Below are 22,310 nucleotides of genomic sequence, written 5' to 3'. Positions count from 1 at the left end.
TGTCTCTCGGGAGAGAGGGCATGCTACACAGAACATGTGAGGAACTACAGATGTGGCCAGACCCGGGATGGCACTGTGGGAAAGGAGGCTACCCAGATGGAAAGCCAGTTTAGGGAGCTGTTTGTTTTTAGACATGGGGTGTTGCTCTGTTCCCCAGACTGGAGTGCAGTAGCATTATCAGAGCTCACTGCAGCCTCCAACTCCCAGGATCAAGTGATCCTCCTTCCTCTGCCTCCTGAGTAGCTGGGTCTATAGGCACACTCCACCATGCCCAGCTAATTTTTTTTTTTTTGAGACAGTGTCTTGCTGTGTTGCCCAGGCTGGTCTCAGACTCCTGGGCTCAAGCAGTCCTCGACCTCAGCCTCCCAAAGTGTTAGGATTACAAGTGTGAGCCACCATACCTGGCCAAATCTGCCTTTTAGAGTGAGCCGCCAACTTACATGGGTGATGAATTGTGGGAGAGGGAGGCTGCTGCAGTGTCCCTGTGCGAGCTGGTGAGGTTGGACTAAGACATCCACATCACAGATGTCTCTTGTGAGCCTGCTTTTTTTTTTTTTTTTGAGACAGAGTCTCACCCTGTCACCCAGGCTGGGGTGCAGTGGCATGATCTAGGCTCACTGCAACCTCCGCCTCCTGGGTGCAAGCAATTCTTCTGTCTCAGCCTCCTAAGTAGCTGGGATTACAGGAGCATGCCACTACGCCTGGCTAATTTTTATATTTTTAGTAGAGACGGGGTTTCACCGTGTTAGTCAGGCTGGTCTCGAACTCCTGACCTCGTGATCCGCCCACCTCAGCCTCCCAAAGTGCTGGAATTACAGGCATGAGCCACTGCGCCTGGCTGAGAGCCTGCTTTTTTGCCGGGCACTGCTGGTAGGCCCAAGGGTACAGCAGGGAACAAAATGGACGAAGTCTTCTGGCTTCAGGGAACTTACATGGGCGAGAGACCCAAGTGGGCAGAAAAGAAGATGAATGTAAGTCAGGAAGTGTTTTGTGCTGTAATGAAAAATGAAGCCGCTGAAGGAGCTAGAGAGAGTTGGTGGGGAGGATGGTACTTTAGATAGAGTGGTCAGGGAGGGCCTCCCTGAGGAGGTGACATTTGAATAGAGTCCTGAATTAAGTGATGGAGCAAGCCATGCAAAATATGGGGGGACCGGGGTTCCAGGCAGAGGCAAGAGCAAGTCCAGAGGCCCCGAAGTGGGGAGGTGGGAGCGGGCTTGATGTGTCCAGGGAACATCAAAGAGGCCAGTGTGTGGCAGGGGCACATCGGTGGAGGGGAACATGCTGGGAACTGAGATCCCAAAGGTAGTCGGGGCAGCTTGCAGAACAGAGAGAATTTTGGGAAGTCGCTGGGGGATTGAGAGCAGGGGAGTGGCATGATTTGTCTTGGGGCTGGAGAAGGGAGTCTAAGGTGGCCAGAAGGACGGGGCGTGGCTGTGGGTGGAGGGGAGAGAGGGGGGCCGTGAGGGGAGGAGCCCGGGGCCCTACCTGGTGGGCAATCAGCGCTGGGCCGCTCAGCCCGCTTGGACCAACTACGGCAGCTTCATCACCCACTTCCCAGCATCCCAGCCCCCTCTGGGAATGGAAGGATCCTTCACAAATCAAAATAGCAGGCAAAGAACAGCCTCTAATTGTTCTGCGTAAGAGCAGAGAAATTAGACGAGTCAGCTGTGGGGTTGAGACCGCCTCCCACACAGCTGTGATCCCACACCCCACTGAAGACACTTCCTGAGACTTGCAATTCTGCTGTATCTGAGCAAAACTTTTTCCTTCTCCAGCCCCAGAGCAAATGACAGCTATTTGGGAGGGAGTAGGACAGATGCTGCCCTGGAGGACAATGAGTGAGTCAATTTCTTTTCAACCAAAAATACCAGTCACTTCATGCAGGAACAGCCTTAGCTGATGCGAGTTTATTCCGTCATTCAAAAACACTGAGTGCCTCATCCTAGGTGTCCAGGGCTGGGCATGGGATCAGAGCGATTCTAAAGGAATGGAGGCATACAGTATGGGGCCACCCTTGGGGTGGTGGAAAGAGGGAGCGTGGGAGTCAGGAGGTCTCAGTTCTCGCCTTGGCTCCGCCACTGTTGCTGTGTGACCTTGGGTGAGTCCTGCTGCCTCGCTGGGCTTCAATCTCCCTGTCTCTCCCAAATGGAGGCTTTAGGCTACATAGTAATTCTCAAACTTTTGAGTTCATAAGAATCACTTGGGGTGAGGAGGTGCTTCTTAAAGATGAAGATTCTCAGGCCCCAGTTCCAGAGATAAAGATTGCTCAGATCTGAGGTGCAGTTCAGGACCCTGCATTTCTTCCAGGCTCTTCCAGTAATTCTGAAGCGATCCCTCAGGCCACGCTTTAATAAAATCACTTCCCCTCAATGTGTCTCTCTTCCTGCTCTGGAATTCGAGGAGTCACTCATGTAACCCTCCTCTGGGTATCTCAGATCACTCCAGAGCCATGAGAGTAGCGTCATATAGCCCTGTCTCGGGGTGCCCGTGTGTTGCTGTGGTGGTGACACTGCATTTGGGAAGGTCTGGCTCAGTGTATGCAGTCTCCCCCAGGCTACCTGTTGCCCTGCCCAGGCCCTGGTGCAGAAGGGGCCATGGCTGTAAACTGGCCAAACAAGGGGCCAACTGTAATGTAGATAGCTGTGCAGGGCAGAGAGCATGGAGGGATGCTGGGAGTGCTGGGTGCAGAGTTTGGCTGTAGACATCTGGCCTGGACCCCTGGGCTCATGCCTTGGGTTGGATGTGTGACCCTGTCACCTGCTCCGCTTGCCCACACCACTGTGGATGGGAAGAGGGATGCACTGTGGCTTCTGCAGAGAGGTGAGTCCAGTTGCATGGGGATGAGGAGGCCTGGATGGAGCCACAGGAAGGACTGGGGGCTCTGGTCTACCACCGAGGACACCCAGGGGGTCTCAGACCCCAGCCAATCTACTAGGCAGTGTCCCTTCCTCAGAGTTGACCAATCATACTCCCCAAAGGCCAGGTCAGTGCCAGGAGCTAGAGAATCAAGTCACTCTGGTCTAGCCCCCAGCTCCATTCTTCACCTGTGAAGAAAAAGAACAGCGGTTGTGTCCAGAGTGCTCTCCATGCATCAGGCTTGGAGCTAAGTGCTGTGTTAGCTTATTAAATTTTCACAGCCATCCTAAGAGGTTGCTACAAACATCACCCCTCTTTTTACAGTTATGGATGCAGAGCCTTAGAGAGTTCAAGTTTCTAACTCAGAGTCACTCAGCTAATATAATAAGTAGTAGAGGCAGGATTAGAACCCAGATTTGCTTTCTGCTGGAGCCCAGTTTTATTTTTAAACATATTGCTTAGTACCTTTCAGAAGATAAGTATTTTTCTTTTTCTTTTCTTTTATTTACTTATTTATTTTTGAGACAGTGTCTTGCTCTGTCAACCACTCCGGAGTACAGTGGTACGATCTTGGCTTGCTGCAACCTCTGCCTCCTGGGCTCAAGCGACCCTCCCACCTCAGTCTCCTGAGTGATGGGACTATAGGCACTCACCACCATGCCTGGCTAATTTTTGTATTATTATTATTATTGTTATTTGTAGAGATGGGGTTTCACTGTGTCGCCCAGGGTGGTTTTGAACTAGGCTCAAGCAATCCACCTGCCCTGCCTTGGCCTCCCAAAGTGCTGGGATTACAGGCATGAGCCACTGCACCTGGCTTAGGATTTTCCTTTTTTTTTTTTGAGACGGAGTCTTGGTCTGTCATCCAGGCTGGAGTGCAATGGCACTATCTCGGCTCACTGCAACCTCTACCTCCCGGGTTCAAGCGGTTCTCTTGCCTCAGCCTCTCGAGTAGCTGGGACAACAGGCGTGCACCACTACGCCCAGATAATTTTTGTATTTTTTGTAGAGACAGGGTTTCACCGTGTTGGTTGGTCAGGATGGTCTCAATCTCTGGACCTCGTGATCCGCCCACCTCGGCCTCCCAAAGTGCCGGGATTACAGGTGTGAGCCACCACGCCCGGCCTAGGATTTTTCTTAAAACACCTTCTGCCAAAGTTATTCACAACCAGAGAAATCCTTTTGCTTCTGTTGTCGGGGAAAGGAGCGATGCCAAATCAGATAGTGCAGGGTTCTAGTCCCACCTTTGCCCCGACCCCCTTTTTTTTTTTTTTTTGAGACAGAGCTTCGCTTTTATCGCTCAGGCTGAAGTGCAATGGCGCAATCTCGGCTCACTGCAACCTCTGCCTCCCAGGTTCAAGCAATTTTCCTGCCTCAGCCTCCCAAGTAGCTGGAATTACAGGCACCCACCACCACACCCAGCTAATTTTTGTATTTTTAGTAGAGATGGGGTTTCGTCTTGTTAGCCAGGATGGTCTTGAACTCTTGACCTCAGGTGATCCACCCGCCTTGGCCTCCAAAAGTGCTGGGATTACAGGTGTGAGGCACCGTGCCTAGCCTCCCCTGACCTTTTGCATGACCTTGGGAAAGCTACTTCCCTTCCTTGAGTTTCATGTGAAACTGAAATCTGTGAAATGGGATTAATTACACAGGCATTTCTTTCTAAGGTACACTAAGATGAAGACGGCCACCAACATCTACATCTTCAACCTGGCCTTAGCTGATGCGCTGGCCACCAGCACGCTGCCTTTCCAGAGTGCCAAGTACCTGATGGAGACGTGGCCCTTTGGTGAGCTGCTCTGCAAGGCTGTGCTCTCCATCGACTACTACAATATGTTCACCAGCATCTTCACGCTCACCATGATGAGTGTTGACCGCTACATCGCTGTCTGCCACCCTGTCAAGGCCCTGGACTTCCGCACGCCTGCCAAGGCCAAGCTGATCAACATCTGTATCTGGGTCCTGGCCTCAGGCGTTGGCGTGCCCATCATGGTCATGGCTGTGACCCGTCCCCGGGGTGAGTGAGTGAGTGCACCGTGGCACAGGCCACTGACCACAGGAGGCAGTACATGGGCCTTTGTGGGCTTGCAGGGCACTTACCAGGGTGAGTGTAGGTGGCTCATCAGCAGAGGTTGGATTCTGATCAAAATCAATGATGGTGTGGTGGCTGGCCAGTGGGAGTGTAGAGGAAGGTCAACCAATGGGAATGGGAATAGCTGGCCAGGGGGGCATGCGGATGGTTGACTATTGTGAAGATGAATGACTGATCAGTGGTCATATGGGTTGCTGGCCAAAGGGAATGTATGAATTTATGAAGGGGATTATGGATGGCTGGTTATGTACATGTAGGTGGCTGGCCAGGGATGTGTGGATGTATAGAGAGATGTATGGATGTCCAGTGAGGTGAGGGTGTCACTGACCAGTGAGCAGTGGAGGCTGCAAGATCTGTGGTCCCATTTTAAACTCCCTTTCATCCTAATTTGAAAACCACTGGCCTGGATGACCAAAGCAAAGCCTAGAGAATAGCCTGCAGGGAATGACAAATAGGAGCTAAAATGGTAATTATAGTAATTGCCTGTATCAGGGGAGCTGCAATAACATTCTCCAAAGCTCAGGGGCTTAACACAGTAGAGGTTTCTCTCTCACTCCCATCACAATCCAGTGTGAGTAGGAGGAGCACAGTCATTCAGGGACCCAGCCTCCTGTTGATGGTTTCTGAATCTTCTACTGTTGGCATCTGGCCGGCAGATGAATATGGAGAGGGAGCGGGGAGAAAGCACAGCCACTTTAAATGTTGGTTGGGTGCAGTGGCTCACGCCTGTAATCCCAGCATTTTGGGAGGCCAAGGCGGGTGAATCACTTGAGGTCAGGAGTTCCAGACCAGCCTGGCCAACACGGTGAAACCCTATCTTTACTAAAAATACAAAAATTAGCCAGGCTTGGTGGCGGGCGCCTGTAGTCCCAGCTACTTGGGAGGCTGAGGCAGGAGAATCACTTGAACCTGGGAGGCGGAAGTTGCAGTGAGCTGAGATCATGCCACTGCACTCCAGCCTGGGCGACAGAATGGGACTTGTCTAAAAAAAAAAAAAAAAATTTATGGCCCATTTCTTCCTACTGACAGCTGGTCACATGGCCCCACCTTAATGCAAGGAAGTGAGAAATATTGTTTAGAAGGCTCCACAGACATAGTAACTAATTAACCTCTCTGAGTCACACTATATCATGAGATGTTGAGAAGGTTAAAAGAGATAATATGTGTAGAATACTTAGGACAAGTCCTGGCTCATCGCCAAGGCCCAATGAATAATAGCTATTAAATGATTAAGCCTGTGAGATAGACAAGGCAGGGACTCCTACCTCCATTTGACTATAGGGAAACAGAATCAGAGAGGTCAGGAGGTTTACTTAGGGTCACACAGCCAGGCATTTTGTGGAATTTGGCCTGCAACCTAGGGTTCCTGCCCCCAGGTCTGTTACTCCTTCTAGTCCCTTTTGTGGAAGTTTGCAGAGGGTTGATGCTGTGGGTGGGAGAGAACAAGCTTCTTGGTTACCTTTGACCCTCACAAGGGCAGAGCCCCTGGTGCCCTTTTATAGCCTGTGAGCCATTGGTCTTGACTCAGCAACAGAGCCCCATTCCTCACTGTCAGCCTTCAGCTTACGGGCCATTAACTGCATCCCTCCTGGGGCTGGACCAGATGGGCCTCCTCACTCCACAATCCCTCACACACACACTTTCCCAGTGTGTGCCATCAGCACTTATTGAACCTGTGGGCCACTTGCTGTGTGACCTTAAACAAGTGCTGTTCTGGTTCCTATACAATGAAGGTCTTGGATTCAGTTACTTCTAGGGGTCCTGCCAGCCTGATGTCCTGTGGACCCACTCTGTCTGTGGATTCCTAGCCCCTTCTCATTTCTTAGCCTCAAGTCCATTGTGTGGCTTCTTAAATCCTAGCATTCCAAGAGATCCTGGGAGTCCCCTGGGCCAGCCTCAAGGCTGTATCAGAATCCCACAACACCCCCTAAGGTGTTCATCCAGCCCAAGCCCACACTCCAGGAATGGGGAGCTCATTTCATCCTAGGCACCCTTCCTATCTCAAGAAGGAAGTCCTTGAGTTAAGCTGAAGTCTGCTTTCCTCCCAGAAGGAAGGAAGTTTTGTTTTGTTTTGAGACAGGGTCTCGCTCTGGAGTGCAGCGGCACTATCCCAGCTTACTGCAGCCTCAACCTCCAGGGCTTAAGCGATCCTCCCACCTCAGCCCCCCAAGTAGCTGGGACTGCAGATATGCACCACCATACCCAGCTAATGTTTGTTTTTTTTGTAGAGATGGGGTTTTGCCATGTTGCCGAGGCTGGTCTGCAGCTCCTGGACTCAAGCAGTCCACCTGCCTCAGTCTCCCAAAGTGCTGGGATTACAGGCATGAGCCCCATGCCTGGCCAGGAGGTTCTTGTGATTAAGCTGAGACCTGCTTCCCTCTAGGGAGCCTGACCCTATCCTTGAGTCTTGGACTCCCCCACATATATGCCCCTCTTCCCTGTGGGTACACCAAGAGCTTGAACCCCACTATGCTAAATGCTTTAGGTACCTTAGCCTTTTCTTTTTTTTTTTTTTTTTTTTTTTTGAGACGGAGTCTCACTCTGTCGCCCAGGCTGGAGTCCAGTGGCACGATCTCGGCTCACTGCAAACTCCACCTCCGGGGTTCACACCATTCTCCTGCCTCAGCCTCCCGAGGAGCTGGGACTATGGGCGCCCACCACCATGCCCGGCTAATTTTTTTGTATTTTTTTTTTTTAGTAGAGATGGGGTTTCACCGTGTTAGCCAGAAGGGTCTCGATTTCCTGACCTCATGATCTGCCCGCCTCGGCCTCCCAAAGTGCTGGGATTACAGGCGTGAACCACCGCACCTGGCCGCCTTAGCCTATTTAATCCTCACGACAATCCTGGAGATGTGGGTACTGTCATTAGCCCCACTCCACTGAAGCTCCAAGAGGTTTAGTAATTTCCTTACACTATGTAGTAGGGCCTGAGTCCTGCTCCTAACTCATGTTGTCTGTCTTAGCAGTCCTGTCCCCAATGGAGCTAGTTTGGAAATGGGTCAAGGTGTTTTGAGTTACTGCAATGACTGGCATTCAGTGGGCTGAGCTAAACGATTTCATTATGGCCACCCATGGACACAAAGGCTGAAAAGGGGCCAGGAGAGAACACAGGGGACCTCCCTGATGAGGGCCAATCCTGCTAGGTCTTTACGGATAACTAAGAGTTCACCAAGTACCGAAGCCGAGGAGGACACTCCAGACAGAAGAATCCCCTTGAACAAAGGCTGGGAGGAGGTGGTGGGACTTGCCCAAGCCTTGGAAGGGTGGGCAAGCAGGTGGGGGCCCCTTAGGCACACAGGCCCCTCACCTCGTCTGTCTTTCCTTGTTTCCGCGGCCCAGACGGGGCAGTGGTGTGCATGCTCCAGTTCCCCAGCCCCAGCTGGTACTGGGACACGGTGACCAAGATCTGCGTGTTCCTCTTCGCCTTCGTGGTGCCCATCCTCATCATCACCGTGTGCTATGGCCTCATGCTGCTGCGCCTGCGCAGTGTGCGCCTGCTGTCGGGCTCCAAGGAGAAGGACCGCAGCCTGCGGCGCATCACGCGCATGGTGCTGGTGGTGGTGGGCGCCTTCGTGGTGTGTTGGGCGCCCATCCACATCTTCGTCATCGTCTGGACGCTGGTGGACATCGACCGGCGCGACCCGCTGGTGGTGGCTGCGCTGCACCTGTGCATCGCGCTGGGCTACGCCAATAGCAGCCTCAACCCCGTGCTCTACGCCTTCCTCGACGAGAACTTCAAGCGCTGCTTCCGCCAGCTCTGCCGCAAGCCCTGCGGCCGCCCAGACCCCAGCAGCTTCAGCCGCGCCCGCGAAGCCACGGCCCGCGAGCGTGTCACCGCCTGCACCCCGTCCGATGGTCCCGGCGGTGGCGCTGCCGCCTGACCAGGCCATCCGGCCCCCAGCGCGCCCCTCCCTAGTGATCCGGAGGCCACATGAGTCCCAGTGGGAGGCGCGAGCCATGATGTGGAATGGGGCAGTAGAAGGTCGGAGGCTTGGGACCGCCAGATGGGGCCTCTGTTTCGGAGACGGGACCGGGCCGCTAGATGGGCATGGGGTGGGCCTCTGGTTTGGGGCGAGGCAGAGGACAGATCAATGGCGCAGTGCCTCTGGGCTGGGTGCCCCGTCCACGGCTCTAGGTGGGGCGGGAAAGCCAGTGACTCCAGGAGAGGAGCGGGACCTGTGGCTCTACAACTGAGTCCTTAAACAGGGCATCTCCAGGAAGGCGGGGCTTCAACCTTGAGACAGCTTCGGTTTCTAACTTGGAGCCGGACTTTCGGAGTTGGGGGTCCGGGCCCAGGACCAGAAAGGGCAGTGGTGGGGACAGTTGCTTGAAAACTGAGCTGCAAGACTGGGCCTCTGTGTAGTAGGGAGGAGCCTCCTGTGAGGGGAGACCCAGAGACAGGACAGCTGGGTGTGGCTACAGCTGAAGATTTGGTCACCAGATAGGGGGCCTGTGCAAAGGGCCTGTGGCCTCAACTTTGGATACAGGATACAGTCCCAGCCCTGAGTTCTAGCAAGGGCCAAGGCTCGCTGAGGTCCAGGTCCGACTTGACACCTTTATAAATAGAATATAAAAGACTGAGGGGCCAGGCATGGTGGCTCAAGCCTGTAATCCCAGCACTTTGGGAGGCCGAGGCGGGTGGATGGACATGAGCCCAGGAGTTTTAGACTAGTCTGGGCAACATGGGAGACCCTGTCGCTACAAAAAATACAAAATTAGCCAGGCATGGTGGTGTGCACCTGCGGGCCTAGCTCCTTGGAAGGTGAGAGGATCGCTTGATCCCAGGAGTTTGAAGCTGCAGTGAGCTATGGTGGTGCCACTGCACTCCAGCCTGGGGGACAGAGTAAGACCCTGTCTCTAAAAAAGGAGAGAGAGGGAGAATGAGGGAAGAAGAGATAGGAAGAGAGAGAAACAGTATACCTTTTGTCTCTTTGACAGGCATGTATTTCCTTGGAATGGGCAGGAATGCCTCAGAATCGAAGTGGCCACAGTGGGGCTTGGGACAGGACAGCAGAGCGGGGGACAGCCGCTCCAGGATAGGGTAATAAGACAGGACCTTGGTTGGGGTAGGGTCCCCAGAACTGAGTACTAATGGGGGCCCAGAGGCTTGGGAAGGAGAAGGCTTCCAAAACCAGTTAAAAAACCCAGACCCGGAGTGGACCTCCGTGCCAAGTGGTGGTGGGTGGGTGGAGGAAGAGGTGGGCTCCTGCTTCAAGGTTAGGTCTTCCAGTGGAAGGTGGATGCTTTCTGTGAGTCCCCAGGGCCCTAGTTTCTCTGGCCCAGATACTGGAGGACAGAGGACCACCTACTTAGATCCCGTGGATGGTATGTGGTGCCTGGGACTCTTGGGGGCGGGGGGCGGGGTATGAGAAGCATCAGTTCGCACTTGGTGCTGGGTCCTGGGCCCTGATAAGAACCTGGATGAAATCCTCTTCCATTCTCCCAACATCTGGCTGCATCCATGTGTCTGGTGTCAATGACTCCAGTGAACTGGAACTGCCCATATGGGGACCTGACCTTGAAGGAACTGGGGGGAGAAGCTTTTGTAACTGCAATCCCGGCATCAGTGTGTGTCTCCCTCTGCCTTTCCCCACAGGCTCCCCAGGTCCCCCACCTGCTCCAGCCCAGCTGTCCCCTTCACGCTGCTGAGAGTGATATCCACCTGGAGTTGGGTGTAGAAGTTTTTCTTTTCATTGGTTCGGCATTTTATTCAGGCACTCCTGGATCTTTGCTTCCCAGAATATCAGTGTCTGTCCTTGTTCTCTGTACCTCCCCCGTGCCTCATCTCCTCTCCCTCCGCTGCTCTCCCCTCCCTCACCAACACTGCCTCAGTAATGCACCCCTGACTCCCTATTGAAGCAGTGTGCTGACATCCTTGTAAAAACAAATTTAATTTTCTTCCTTTTTTGGGACAGATGGAAAGAAATTGACGTCTTTGTCTCAAACAAAAGAAAAAAGAAAAAGAAACAATATACTTCTTTTCCTTTTGACAGCCATGTCTTTGGAACAAAAGCTGGGAGGCTGTCACTCCAGCAGGGACTGAATAGCATGCAGGGGGCTGGGGACTTAGGCACCAAGAGGGGCTTTGGGCACGTTAGGGGGAAGGGATGCTCTCAGAGGGCAAAGCACAGCCCCCTTCTCAGGGTGAGGCTCCCAGCAGCCCCAGACCCGGGGATGTGCCTCCTTTGGGAAATGGCTCCCCCGGGTCCTGGAAAGATGTGGGGCCATGCCCAGCACTCACATGCAGCCTGCCAAGCCATTGTGACCTGGGGTCCCAAGCCACCTAGATCACTCTCACTACCCTGTGACCACAGAGACCCCTGTGTCTGAGGGTGGGAGGTCGTCAGCATGGCAGGAGACACTTCTCCTCATCAGGGGCTCCTCCTGTGAATGCTTTGGGGGTATGGCAGAAAAAGGGACAATCTAGGAACTGGGGAAGACTCCTGAAGGAGGTGACATTGGAGCCAGGCTGTTTACTCTCCCTGCAGGACCTGTGTCCCCTCCCAGGATAGGCCTGTTTCAAGGCTGCTTGAAGCCCACTCACTGCCATCTCCTGTGTCTGTAACAGATCTGGCTGTTTTTTGCCCCTTCTGATATGTAAATCTGTCCTGGGGTCAGCAGGGCCCGGGTCCGGACCACGTGTGTTTAAGGTAGTGCAAACTTGTATTGAAATCTACTTCATGCCAAGCATGCACTCTGGGCATCAGGACTCGGAAATGAGTCAGCCTTGGCCCTGCCCTCAGAAAGCCTGAGCCAGTGTTGGGAGATAAAGCATCAACAGATGATTGCACCTCAGTGTGATGAGTGCAGTGACAGGGAGCCCCAGGGAGGGTGTCACGGGGAAGTGCCTTTTCTAGCTTTTCACTAAAACACATGTTTGTCGCAGTTCTGTAAGAGGTGGAAAAGGGTCGGGGGCCCTGAAGGATGAATAGGAGTTGGCCACCAAAAAGAGGAAATAGCATGTGCGGAGGCATGGGGATGTTTAAATGCTTGGCAAACCCAACAAGTTGGGTGCAGCTGGAGCATGGGGCTTAACTAAGCTCTTCTGTGTGCCAGGCTCTCTGCCAGGTGTCTTGTGTGCATCAGCCCACCTGATCCTCAGGACAGCCTGGTGAGGAAGCAGTGTTATCCCCATTGAGGACAAAGAGAGCTGAGGCTGAGAGAGGTCAGGCTACTTGCTCTTAAGTCACAGGGCCTGTTCGTAGTGGCAGAACTTGGGTCCCTGGAATTCCAGGGTCCATGTTTCCAGTTAATTCCAGGCATCAGTGAAGTAGAACGGTCTTAGAAGCTGGAACCCCAGAATGAGGTTTTGAAGACCTAAAACCAAATGGAAAAATCTAAAGGAAACGAGCAATTTTCCATGAACTTTTGTTCCTCCTGAAGCTCTCCAAATCTTCACGTTTCAGAATGTACTGTGCATGGTGCATTTTAAAGCTCTAAATTGACAGTGTAATTCTAGATCGTCACAGGGTTCTCAAAACTGCAGAGTAGGTCTGTTTCCCCCAAAATTTCCATTTATCTCCCTCCAGGAGGAGGGAGGGAAGTTTTTGCCCCTGATTTCAAAATGTCCTACTGTTTCAGATCTCTTCTTCTTCATCATCTTTTTTTTTTTTTTTTGAGCCAGTGTCTTGCTCTGTTGCCCAGTCTGGAGTGCAAGTGCAGTGGTGCAGTCATAGCTCACTGCAGTCTCAAACTCCTGGGCTCAAGTGATCCTCCCACCTCAGCCTCCTGAGTATCTGGGACGACGGGTGTGTGACACCATGCCCAGCAATTTTATTTTTATTTTTATTCATTTATTTTGTTTGGGTTTTTTTTCTGAGACAAGGTCTCCCTCTGTCGCATAGGCTGGAGTGCAGTGGCACCATCTCGGCTCATTGCAACCTCCGCCTCCTGGGTTCAAGTCATCCTCCCGCCTCAGCCTCCTGAGTAGCTGGGATTACAGGTGTGCACCACCATAACCCAGCTAATATTTTTATTTTTAGTAGAGACAGGGTTTCACCATTTGGCCAAACTGGTCTCGAACTCCTGACCTCAGGGGATCTGCCCGCCTCAGCTTCCCAAAGTGCTGGGCTTACAGGCGTGAGCCACCAAGCCCGGCCAATTTTTTTTTTTTTTTTTAATAGAGACCAGTGTCTCTGTGTTGCCCAGACTGGTCTTGAACTTCTGTCCTCAAGCAATTCTCCTGCCTTGGCCTCCCAAAGTACTGGGTTTACAGGTGTGAGCCACTGTGCCCACCTCTCATACCTCGTCTTGATGCAGTAGAAGTAGTGGTTAAGCCTGGAATCAGATCTTGGCTTTCCCTCTCTGAGCCTCAGTTTCCTCATCTGTAGAGTAGACTTCCTTCACGGGTGGTTGTGAAGATTTAATGTATGTATAGGGATAAGGCCCAGAACGTAAGTAAACTCTAAGTACATGGTAAGTGGCAGTTACTGCTTACAAGTGGAGCCAGGGTTCAGGGTCAGAGCTAGAGACCTACAGGGACGAGTAGGTGAGCTGTCGGGGCTAGTGATGGAGAGAGAGAAGAGACTGGAGATCCAGCTTGGGGATCCCCTTGCTTCCTGGCCCAGAAGCCACCATGGAGAGTGAGAAGCTGCCAGAGAAGCAGGAGGAGGATGGAGAGAATGTGCTACCATGGAAACTGGAGGAGGAGGGCGTTCCCAGGAGGAGGGAGTGATGGATAATGTCAAGTGTCATAAGAGAGGATGCGAGTAGGGAGGGCAGGAGGGTGATGGGAGCTCTCCAATTTAGTTTTTTACATGTCCCAGGCAGCCCCCAAGCCTGGATCAAATCCCAGCTCTCAAGCTAACTGGCTGTGTGACCTAGACAAGGGATTTGCCTTCTCTGAGCTTCGGTTTCCTTCTAGAGTTGAGATGTGGGAATTGGTCCATCTCTAATACGATCGTCAGTCTCAATAAGAGTCCTAGCTTTGCCAAATTCTTGGCCACGTGCTAGCAGTGTGATCTTAGGCAAGTCACTTCACCTCCACGAGCACTGTCTGAAAGCTAGAGATATGGTGAGCAAAGTGCCACCAAAGTGCCTGGCACATAGTGGGGCCTCAATACAGGCTTATTCTCTGATAATTACATGGGTGCCAGAGGCAGCTGCTCTAAGGAGGCTTGCTGGGCTTGGAATTAGAAATGCTCCTCAAGGGCTGGGTGCAGTGGCTCACGCCTGTAATCCTAGCACTTTGGGAGGCCAAGGCGGGCGGATCATGAGGTCAGGAGTTCAACACTAGCCTGACCAACATGGTGAAACCCTGTCTCTACTGAAAACACAAAAATTAGCCAGGCATGGTGGCGTGCACCTGTAATCCCAGCTACTCAGGAGGCTGAGGCAGGAGAATCGCTTGAACCCAGGAAGCGGAGGTTACAGTGAGCCAAGATCTTGCCACTGTATTCCAGCCTGGGCGACAGAACGAGACTCTGTCTAAAAAAAAAAAAATTAAAAAGAAATGCTCCTCAAGTTGGAGAGGGCCCTGTAGCATCCTGAGAGGACTTGGAAGAACAACAGTCCAGGCTGGACACCTGGTGGGTCTCTGTCCAAAGGCCAGCCCTCTCTTTGTGTCAGCCGCAGATCCCTCACCTAGGGCATGACTACTGGCTGCCAGCTCCCACTAACACCTGCTGCAGATCCAGACTGAAGCCGGCCCCAGCGGCCCCAAAGCCCCTAGGAAGTGACCACCCCCCATCCCTGGCACCCAGATCCTGGCCCCTGCACTCACACACAAAACACATACACATGCCTCTCTTTCATCATGTATTTATTCCTTTATTTCTGGGAGCTGGGAGGAGTGACGGGAGCAAATCAGGACCTGGCCGCCCCACGCTGAGCTTGCAGATGTTGAGAGCTGGGTGACAGATGGCTCTGTGGTTCAGGCTGCAGGCAGCTTGGGAATTCAAAATGGGGCTTAGAGAGGAGCTGGAGGGGGCCCTCGAGGTGGACGTAGTGATGCAGTAGAGCATGGCGCTGCGAGGTTGCCCGGGTTCTAGTCCCAGCACCATCACCGGGGATGAGCTGTTTCAGAGTGTGGCACTCTGTCACACTCCATTTCATTGAGAGGCCACTGAGACATTATCACTGGGTAATGTACAGCACTTCCATGGCATAGCTCATTTAATCTTCACAGCATGATGATGAGGTAGGCATAGTATCATTACCTCCATTTTACAGATGGGGAAACTGAGGCTCAGAGAAGGGAATGACTTGCCCAAGACCACATGGCTTCTCAGTGATTGGCCCAGCTAGGATCCCACCTTTGGTCCTTCAAGTCCACTTCCTCTGCTTTCCTCTTCCTGCACCCTGAGAGGAAATGCTCTGAGTATACCGAGGGTCCTCAGGAGACTCTCACATCCAGCTCACAGTCACAGGCTGAGCATTCCCTGTGCTGGGTTCTGCACCTCATCATGTTGGCAGCAGAGGCACGTGCCAGCTGCTCAAAAAACTCCTGTAACCTTGGTAGATCCCTCTCCCCATCCATTTCTTCCTTGCCTTGGAAGTCCTGCTTGTTTGATAATTTTCTGACTGACTGCCATGTTGTTGCCGTGTTACCTTGGGCATGTCATTTGACTCTGAGCCATTTCTCAGTCATGGATGACAGCACTTACCTGATGAGAAGTTGAGAAGATTCAGAAAGAGGCTATGAGTGAAGGACCTTGTCTGTTTTGGTCATGAAAGTGTTCCCAGGAAATGCAAATGGGCACACAGTAGTTATCTACTGAGCTAATGAACAATGTCCCTGGTGCATAGTAAGTGCCCAATAAAATGCAGCTTTTTTCATATTATCTAATGTTTTAGGCCGTGCCTGCACCAACCCATGCTTCTTTTTTTTTCTTTCTTTCTTTTTTTTTTTTTTTTTAAGACAGAGTCTCACTCTGTCACCCAGGCTGAAGTGCAATGGCGAGATCTCGGCTCACTGCAACCTCCGCCGCCCGGGTTCAAGCAATTCTCCTGCCTCAGCCTGCTGAGTAGCTGGGATTACAGGCACGTGCCCGGCTAATTTTGTATTTTTAGTAGAGACAGGGTTTCGCCGTGTTGGCCAGGCTGGTCTCGAACTCCTGACCTCAACTGATCCGCCCACCTCGGCCTCCCAAAGTGCTAGGATTACAGTCATGAGCCACCGTGCCCAGCCCAACCCATGGTTCTTAATGCTGCAGGTGGGTCCGGAGCAAGGCTTTTCTCTTTTAACCATCTCCTTGAATTTCAGAAGGTGGGACAACATGTGCTGGAAAGCAGTTCTTAAGAGGACATCTTTTCCCAAGCTCCTTAGCCATGCTGTCCTCTCCTGCCCTCACCAGGACTGCCCTCTCAGGGACCCAAAGAGGAAGGGACAGCCTGGAAAGGAAGAAGGTCCCGGGCCATCTGCGTCATGGGGATGGAGTCCCTTGGTGTGTTCCGGTGCAAATACACTCCTGTAACGGGGCTCATCTAGAATCTCCTCTTGGAATGAGGAGACTGCAAATGTGGTTTTGAATCTTCATTGTCCACTTCATTGCTGTGATGTTGGGCAGGTCTCTGTCCCTCTCTGGGCCTCTGCACGATGGAGGGGTAGGAGTTGATGGTTCTGAAGGCTCTGCCATCCTGGAAAAGAACTGAGACACTTCCCTCATGTTCCTGGGTCCCAGAAACAGACACCTGTTGGTAAAATCTACTGGGCATTTGCCCAGAGACAGGGAAAAGCATGCCTGGGGGTCTGTAATAGGAGCTGCCCCAATTAGGGGCAGGGAGGCGGGCATGTAAAAAAGGAAGCTTAAAGTTTTGTTTTCAGGCTTTTTGCCTACCCCAGGCTCCATCTTGGTACCAAGGACTCAACCTTCTGTTTTCTCAATAAAGTGAGCCCTCTTCTCGGTGTCTGCATCTCTGGCTGTTTTGTTTGCTCACCTCTGCCAGGTTCCCTTGTAAGGGGCCCCCAGTCTGGGGGATCACATAAGCCTATGGGGAAGTCTGGCTCTGCCCTGAGGATGTGTCTCAGAGGGAGAGGCAATGTTGTCCTTAAGAACCCTAGTTTGGACCAGGTGTGGTGGCTCACGCCTGTAATCCCAGCACTTTGGGAGGCCGAGGCGGGTGGATCACGAGGTCAGGAGTTCAAGACCAGCCTGGCCAAGATGGTGAAACCCCGTCTCTACTAAAAATACAAAAATTAGCTGGGCATGGTGGTGGGTGCTTGTAATCCCACCTACTCGGGAGGCTGAGGCAGAGAATAGCTTGAACCCGGGAGGCGGAGGTTGCAGTGAACCGAGATTGCACCATTGCACTCCAGCCTGGGCGACAAAACGAGACTGTCTAAAAAAAAAAAAAAAAGGCTCTAGTTTAATGGGAGAGACAGACACACAGGCAGGCATTTCCTAGAGCGAGATCTGAACCAAACCAGGCCTCTGTGCTCCATTCCCCTTCCACCCTCTGAACTGGCTCCTCCCCTTCCCTGTGCCCCGCCCCCCCCGCCACTCCCCTAATCTAAGTCCCTTGTCCTCCAGAGCCCTCCCCACCCCACATGCCTCTTGGGGCTCCACTAAATCTCTCTCCCATCTCTCTGCCCCTCAGTGACCCTTCCTTCAGGCCATAGAAGCACCAGACCTCCTTGTGTGCATTCAAGGTGGCCCTGGGGTGGGAGTTAGAACCCCGTTCCCCAGGAGATCTCCGCTTCCTCAGTGTTCTCAAATAGTCGCTGGCCCCTGTGGTTAATAAGTAACTCCCTGGAAGGCAATTCTTTCCTGACCCAGATCTGTTTCCCATCACATGTGACCCATCCTTAGGAGGCCACCAGAGCCTGGAGCCTCCCCCAGCCCTGGGGCAACTTCCCTTCAAAGTCCTCAACCCAGGGCCACTCACCTTGGGGCCTGTTCATGTCAAGGTGATGAGCACCAAGGCAGATGGGCAGCCCTGATGCAGACTGGGATCCCAGCATGCCTCAGGGCAGGCTGTGTGGGCAGGGCCAGGGCGGCCAGGCTGCCCGGGGGTAGGAGTTGGGGTGGCTTCTTGGCCCCACTCTGCTCATAGAGAGAGACTCAGTCAGGAAGACTTCACAGAGGCCTGAGAGATCTAGTCAGAGCCAACTCCCACCAAAGCTGGGAAGGACAGCTGTGAAAGTGAGAGAGAAAGAGAGAGAGAGAGTGTGTGTGTGTGTGTGTGTGTGTGTGAGCACACAGCATGAGTGAGAGCATCTCGGTGTTGATGTGAATGTATACAGAGATTTTTTTTTTTTTGAGAGGGAGTCTTGCTCTGTCGTCCAGGCTGGAGTGCAGTGGCACCATCTCATCTCACCACAACCTCCAACTGTTGGGTTCAAGCGATTCTCCTGCGCCACCTCCCTAGTAGCTGGGATTACAGGCACTCGCCACCATGCCCGGCTAGTTTTTGTATTTTTAGTAGAGACTGGGGTCTCACCATGTTGGCCAGGCTGGTCTCGAACTCCTGACCTCAAGTGATCCACCCGCCTCAGCCTCCCAAAGTGCTGGGATTACAGGTGAGAGCCACCGTGCCTGGCCTATCCAGAGATTTTTTTATTCACCTTTGTGTATACCCTGAGGAAAACCTTATCCATATGACCACTTTGGGCCTCACTTTACTCTTTTGAAAAAGATAGGGGCCGGGCATGGTGGCTCACGCCTGTAATCCCAGCACTTTGGGAGGCCGAGGCGGGCGGATCACCTGAGGTCAGGAGTTCGATACCAGCCTCAACATGGAGAAACCCTGTCTCTACTAAAAAATACAAAATTAGCCAGGCATGGTGGTGCATGCCTGTAATCCCAGCTACTCGGGAGGCTGAGGCAGGAGAATTGCTTGAACCTGGGAGGCGGAGCTTGCAGTGAGCCAAGATCGCGCCATTGCACTCCAGTCTGGGCAACCAGAGCAAAACTCCGACTCAAAAAAAAAAAAAAAAAGAAAAAGATAACAATAATAATTAAAACAGTGTATTTACCAGGACTCTCTTGAGGGTCCAATGAGACACACCTGTGCATGGAAACTAGGGTACATTCTTATTGATGGGGGAAAACACACTCTGCCTTAAACCTTCCATAGTTCCTATTTGTGTGGAAAATCAGATGATCTCTCAGGCCCCTTTCTAATGGAGGACCCTAGGAATCTAAGTTCCAACTTCCCAGCCTGCAACCTCAAACTCTCTTGAGGGGGAAGGGGACCCACTACAGGAAGAGGACTGCTGAAGTCCAGCTCAGGGCAGGCAGTTCTCAGTGAGGGGGCAGGCAGAGCAGATTCCTGTTTTGTGCCAGCTTCATCACCCTTCCAGGTCAGCTCCACTGCCTCTGCCCCCAGGAAGCATTCTCTGCTGGCTCTAGCTACACTCTTGGATCCCTGCCTGGATCTTCTACAATTGCTGTCAGGGTGCCCCACCTGAGCAAGACCTGCCTGCTCTCTCTCTCTCTCTCTCTCTGTAGACTGCTGGGGACCCCGCAGCACCACCAAACACATGGGAATCCCATCCTCCCTAAGGGAAAAGGAAAGACTGGTGGAAAAGAACATTAAGGTTTCTTCTTCAATGATATTTATGAGGTTTCTTAGTCCTGTATCTAAGGAATATGTGCTCATTATAGAAACTGAGAAACCTGGCCAGGCGCGGTGACTCACACCTGTAATCCCAGCACTTTAGGAGGCCAAGGCGGGCTGATCACCTGAGGTCAGGAGTTCAAGATCATCCTGACCAACATGGAGAAACCCCATCTCTACTAAAAATACAAAATTAGCTGGGCATGGTGGCGCATGCCTATAATCCCAGCTACTCCGGAGGCTGAAGCAGGAGAATCACTTGAAACTGGGAGGCGGAGGTTGCGGTGAACTGAGATTGCACTATTGCACTCCAGCCTGGGCAGCAAGAGCTAAACTCCGTCTCAAAAATAAATAAATAAATAAATAAATAAATAAATAAATAAATAAATAAGTACAGATTAGCTGGGCATGGTGGCTCACATGCTTGTAGACCCAACTACTTTGGAGGCTGAAGCAGGAGGATCCCTTGAGCCCAGGAGTTCAAGGCTGCAGTGAGTAAGATCATACCACTGCGCTCCAGCCTTGGTGACAGAGTGAGACCTCAACTATTTAAAAAAAAAAAAAAAAAGGCCGGGTGCCTTATAGGCTCACACCTATAATCCTAGTACTTTGGGAAGCTGAGGAGGGTGGATTAGCTGAGTTTAAGGAGTTTACCAGGAGTTTAAGACCAGCCTGACTAACATGGTGAAACCCTGTCTCTATTAAAAATACAAAAAATTAGCTGGGTGCAGTGGCGCGCACCTGTAATCCCAGCTACTCAGGAGACTGAGGCAGAGAATCTCTTGAACCCAGGAGGTGGAGGTTGCAGTGAGCCAAGATTGCACCACTGCACTCCTAGCCTGGGCAACAGAGCCAGACTTCATCTCAAAAAAAAAAAAAATATGCTACGCACAGTGGCTCATGTCTGTAATCCCAGCACTTTGGGAGGCCTACACAGGTGGATCACTTGAGCTCAGGAGTTCAAGACCAGCCTGCCCAACATGGTGAAACCCCATCTCTACTAAAAAATACAAAAATTAGCCAGGGGTGGTGGTGGGTGCCTGTAATCCCAGCTACTGGGGAGGCTGAGGCAGGAGAATTGCTTGAACCTGGGAGGCAGTGGTTGCAGTGAGCCAAGATTGAGCCATTGCATTCCAGCCTGGGCGACAAGAGCGAGACTCTGTCTCAAAAAAAAAAAAAAAAAAAAAAGAAAAGAAAAGAAAAGGGAGCAAAGGACATGAATAGACATTTTGCAAAAGAAGACATACAAATGGTCAACAAATATATGAAAAAAATGCTGAACATCACTGGTCATCAGAGAAAGGCAAGTCAAAACCACAATGACATATCATCTTACCCCAGTCAGAATGGCTATTATTAAAAAGGCAAAAAATAACAGTTGTTGGTGAGGATGTGGAAAAAAGGAACTCTTTTTTTTTCAAGACAGAATCTCGGTCTGTCACTCAGGCTGGAGTGCAATGGTGCAATCTCGGCTCACTGCAACCTCCGCCTCCTGGGTCCAAGCGATTCTCCTGCCTCAGCCTCCCTAGTAGCTGGGATTACAGGCATCTGCCACCAAACCCAGACAATTTTTGTATTTTTTGTAGAGACGGGCTTTCACAATGTTGGTCAAGCTGGTCTCAAACTCCTGACCTCAGGTGATCCACCTGCCTCAGCCTCCCAAAGTGCTGGGATTACAGGCGTGAGCCACCACACCCAGCCGGAGAAAAGGAACTCTTATATACTGTTGGGAATATAAGCTAGTACAGTCACTACAGAAAACAGTATAGAGATTTGTCAAAAAACGAAAAATAGAATTACCATTTGATCCAGCAAGCTCACTACTGGGTATCTACCCAAAGAAAAAGAAAGCAATTTATCAAAGCGATATCTGCACTCTCATGTTTATTGCAGCACTATTCACAGGAGCAAAGACACAGAATCTACCTGTGTTCATCAATGGATGGCTGGATAAAGAAAATGTGGTATATATACACAATGGAATATTAGCCGTAAAAAGAATGAAATCACATTATTTGCAGCTACATGGATGGAAGTTGAGGTGATTATCTTCAGATAAATAAGCCAGGCACAAGGCCAGGCACAGTGGCTCACACCTGTAATCCCACCACTTTGGTAGGCCAAGTTCGGTGGATCACCTGAGGTCAGGAGTTCGAGACCAGCATGGCCAATATGGTGAAACCCCATCTCTTCTAAAAATACAAAAATTAGCTGGGTGTGGTGGCGCGCATCTGTAGTCCCAGCTACTTGGGAGGCTGAGGCAGGAGAATCGCTTGAACCCGGGGGGAGGCAGAAGTTGCAGTGAGCCGAGATGTCGCCACTGCACTAAAAAAAAAAAAAAGGAGAAATAAGCTAGGCACAAAAAGACAAATATCACGTGTTCTCACTTATATGTGGGAGCTAAAGATAGGGAGTAGGAAGATAGCGGAGGCTGGGAAGGGCGAGTGCGGGGAGAGGGGAGGATGAAGAGAACTGGGTTAAAGGGTACAAACATACAGTAAGAAGGAATAAATTCAGTGTTTGATAATAGAGTCGAGTGACTATACTTAACAAAAATGTATTATACACAGGGGACGGACACCCTAAACACCCGATTTGATCAGTAAGTATTACACACAGGTAACGAAAGTTCACATATCACCCATACATTTTTATTAAAAAAAATTTTTTTTTTTTTGAGACAAGGTCTCTTCTGTCTTCCAGGCTGGATTGCAGTGGCGCGATCTCGGCTCACTGTGCCATCTGCTTCCCAGGCTCAGGTGATCCTCCCCACCTCAGCTTCCCGAGTAGCTGGAACTAAAAGTGAGTGCCACCATCCCCGGCTAATTTTTGTATTTTTGGGTAGAGACAGAGTTTTGCCATG

At 51.6% G+C, this 22,310-nt stretch overlaps 1 protein-coding gene across 1 annotated transcript in view; it reads left to right on the top strand.

The window, feature by feature from the left end:
* OPRD1 (opioid receptor delta 1) overlaps nucleotides 1-16,793 on the top strand; it is a 59,282-nt gene extending 42,489 nt beyond the window's left edge. Inside the window, exons 2-4 of the mRNA XM_055095964.2 lie at nucleotides 4,524-4,873; nucleotides 8,288-10,273; nucleotides 15,807-16,793. Coding sequence (XP_054951939.1) covers nucleotides 4,524-4,873; nucleotides 8,288-8,829 — 892 coding nt within the window. The 3' untranslated portion in view covers nucleotides 8,830-10,273; nucleotides 15,807-16,793. The remainder of the gene's footprint in view (nucleotides 1-4,523; nucleotides 4,874-8,287; nucleotides 10,274-15,806) is intronic.
* Nucleotides 16,794-22,310: the final 5,517 nt, after the last annotated feature.

Source organism: Pan paniscus, chromosome 1 (assembly GCF_029289425.2).
Source record: "Pan paniscus chromosome 1, NHGRI_mPanPan1-v2.0_pri, whole genome shotgun sequence".
NCBI classification, from domain to species: Eukaryota; Metazoa; Chordata; class Mammalia; order Primates; family Hominidae; genus Pan; species Pan paniscus.
Note: the sequence above shows the minus strand (reverse complement) of the source record. Positions and strands in the feature narration are given on the sequence as shown.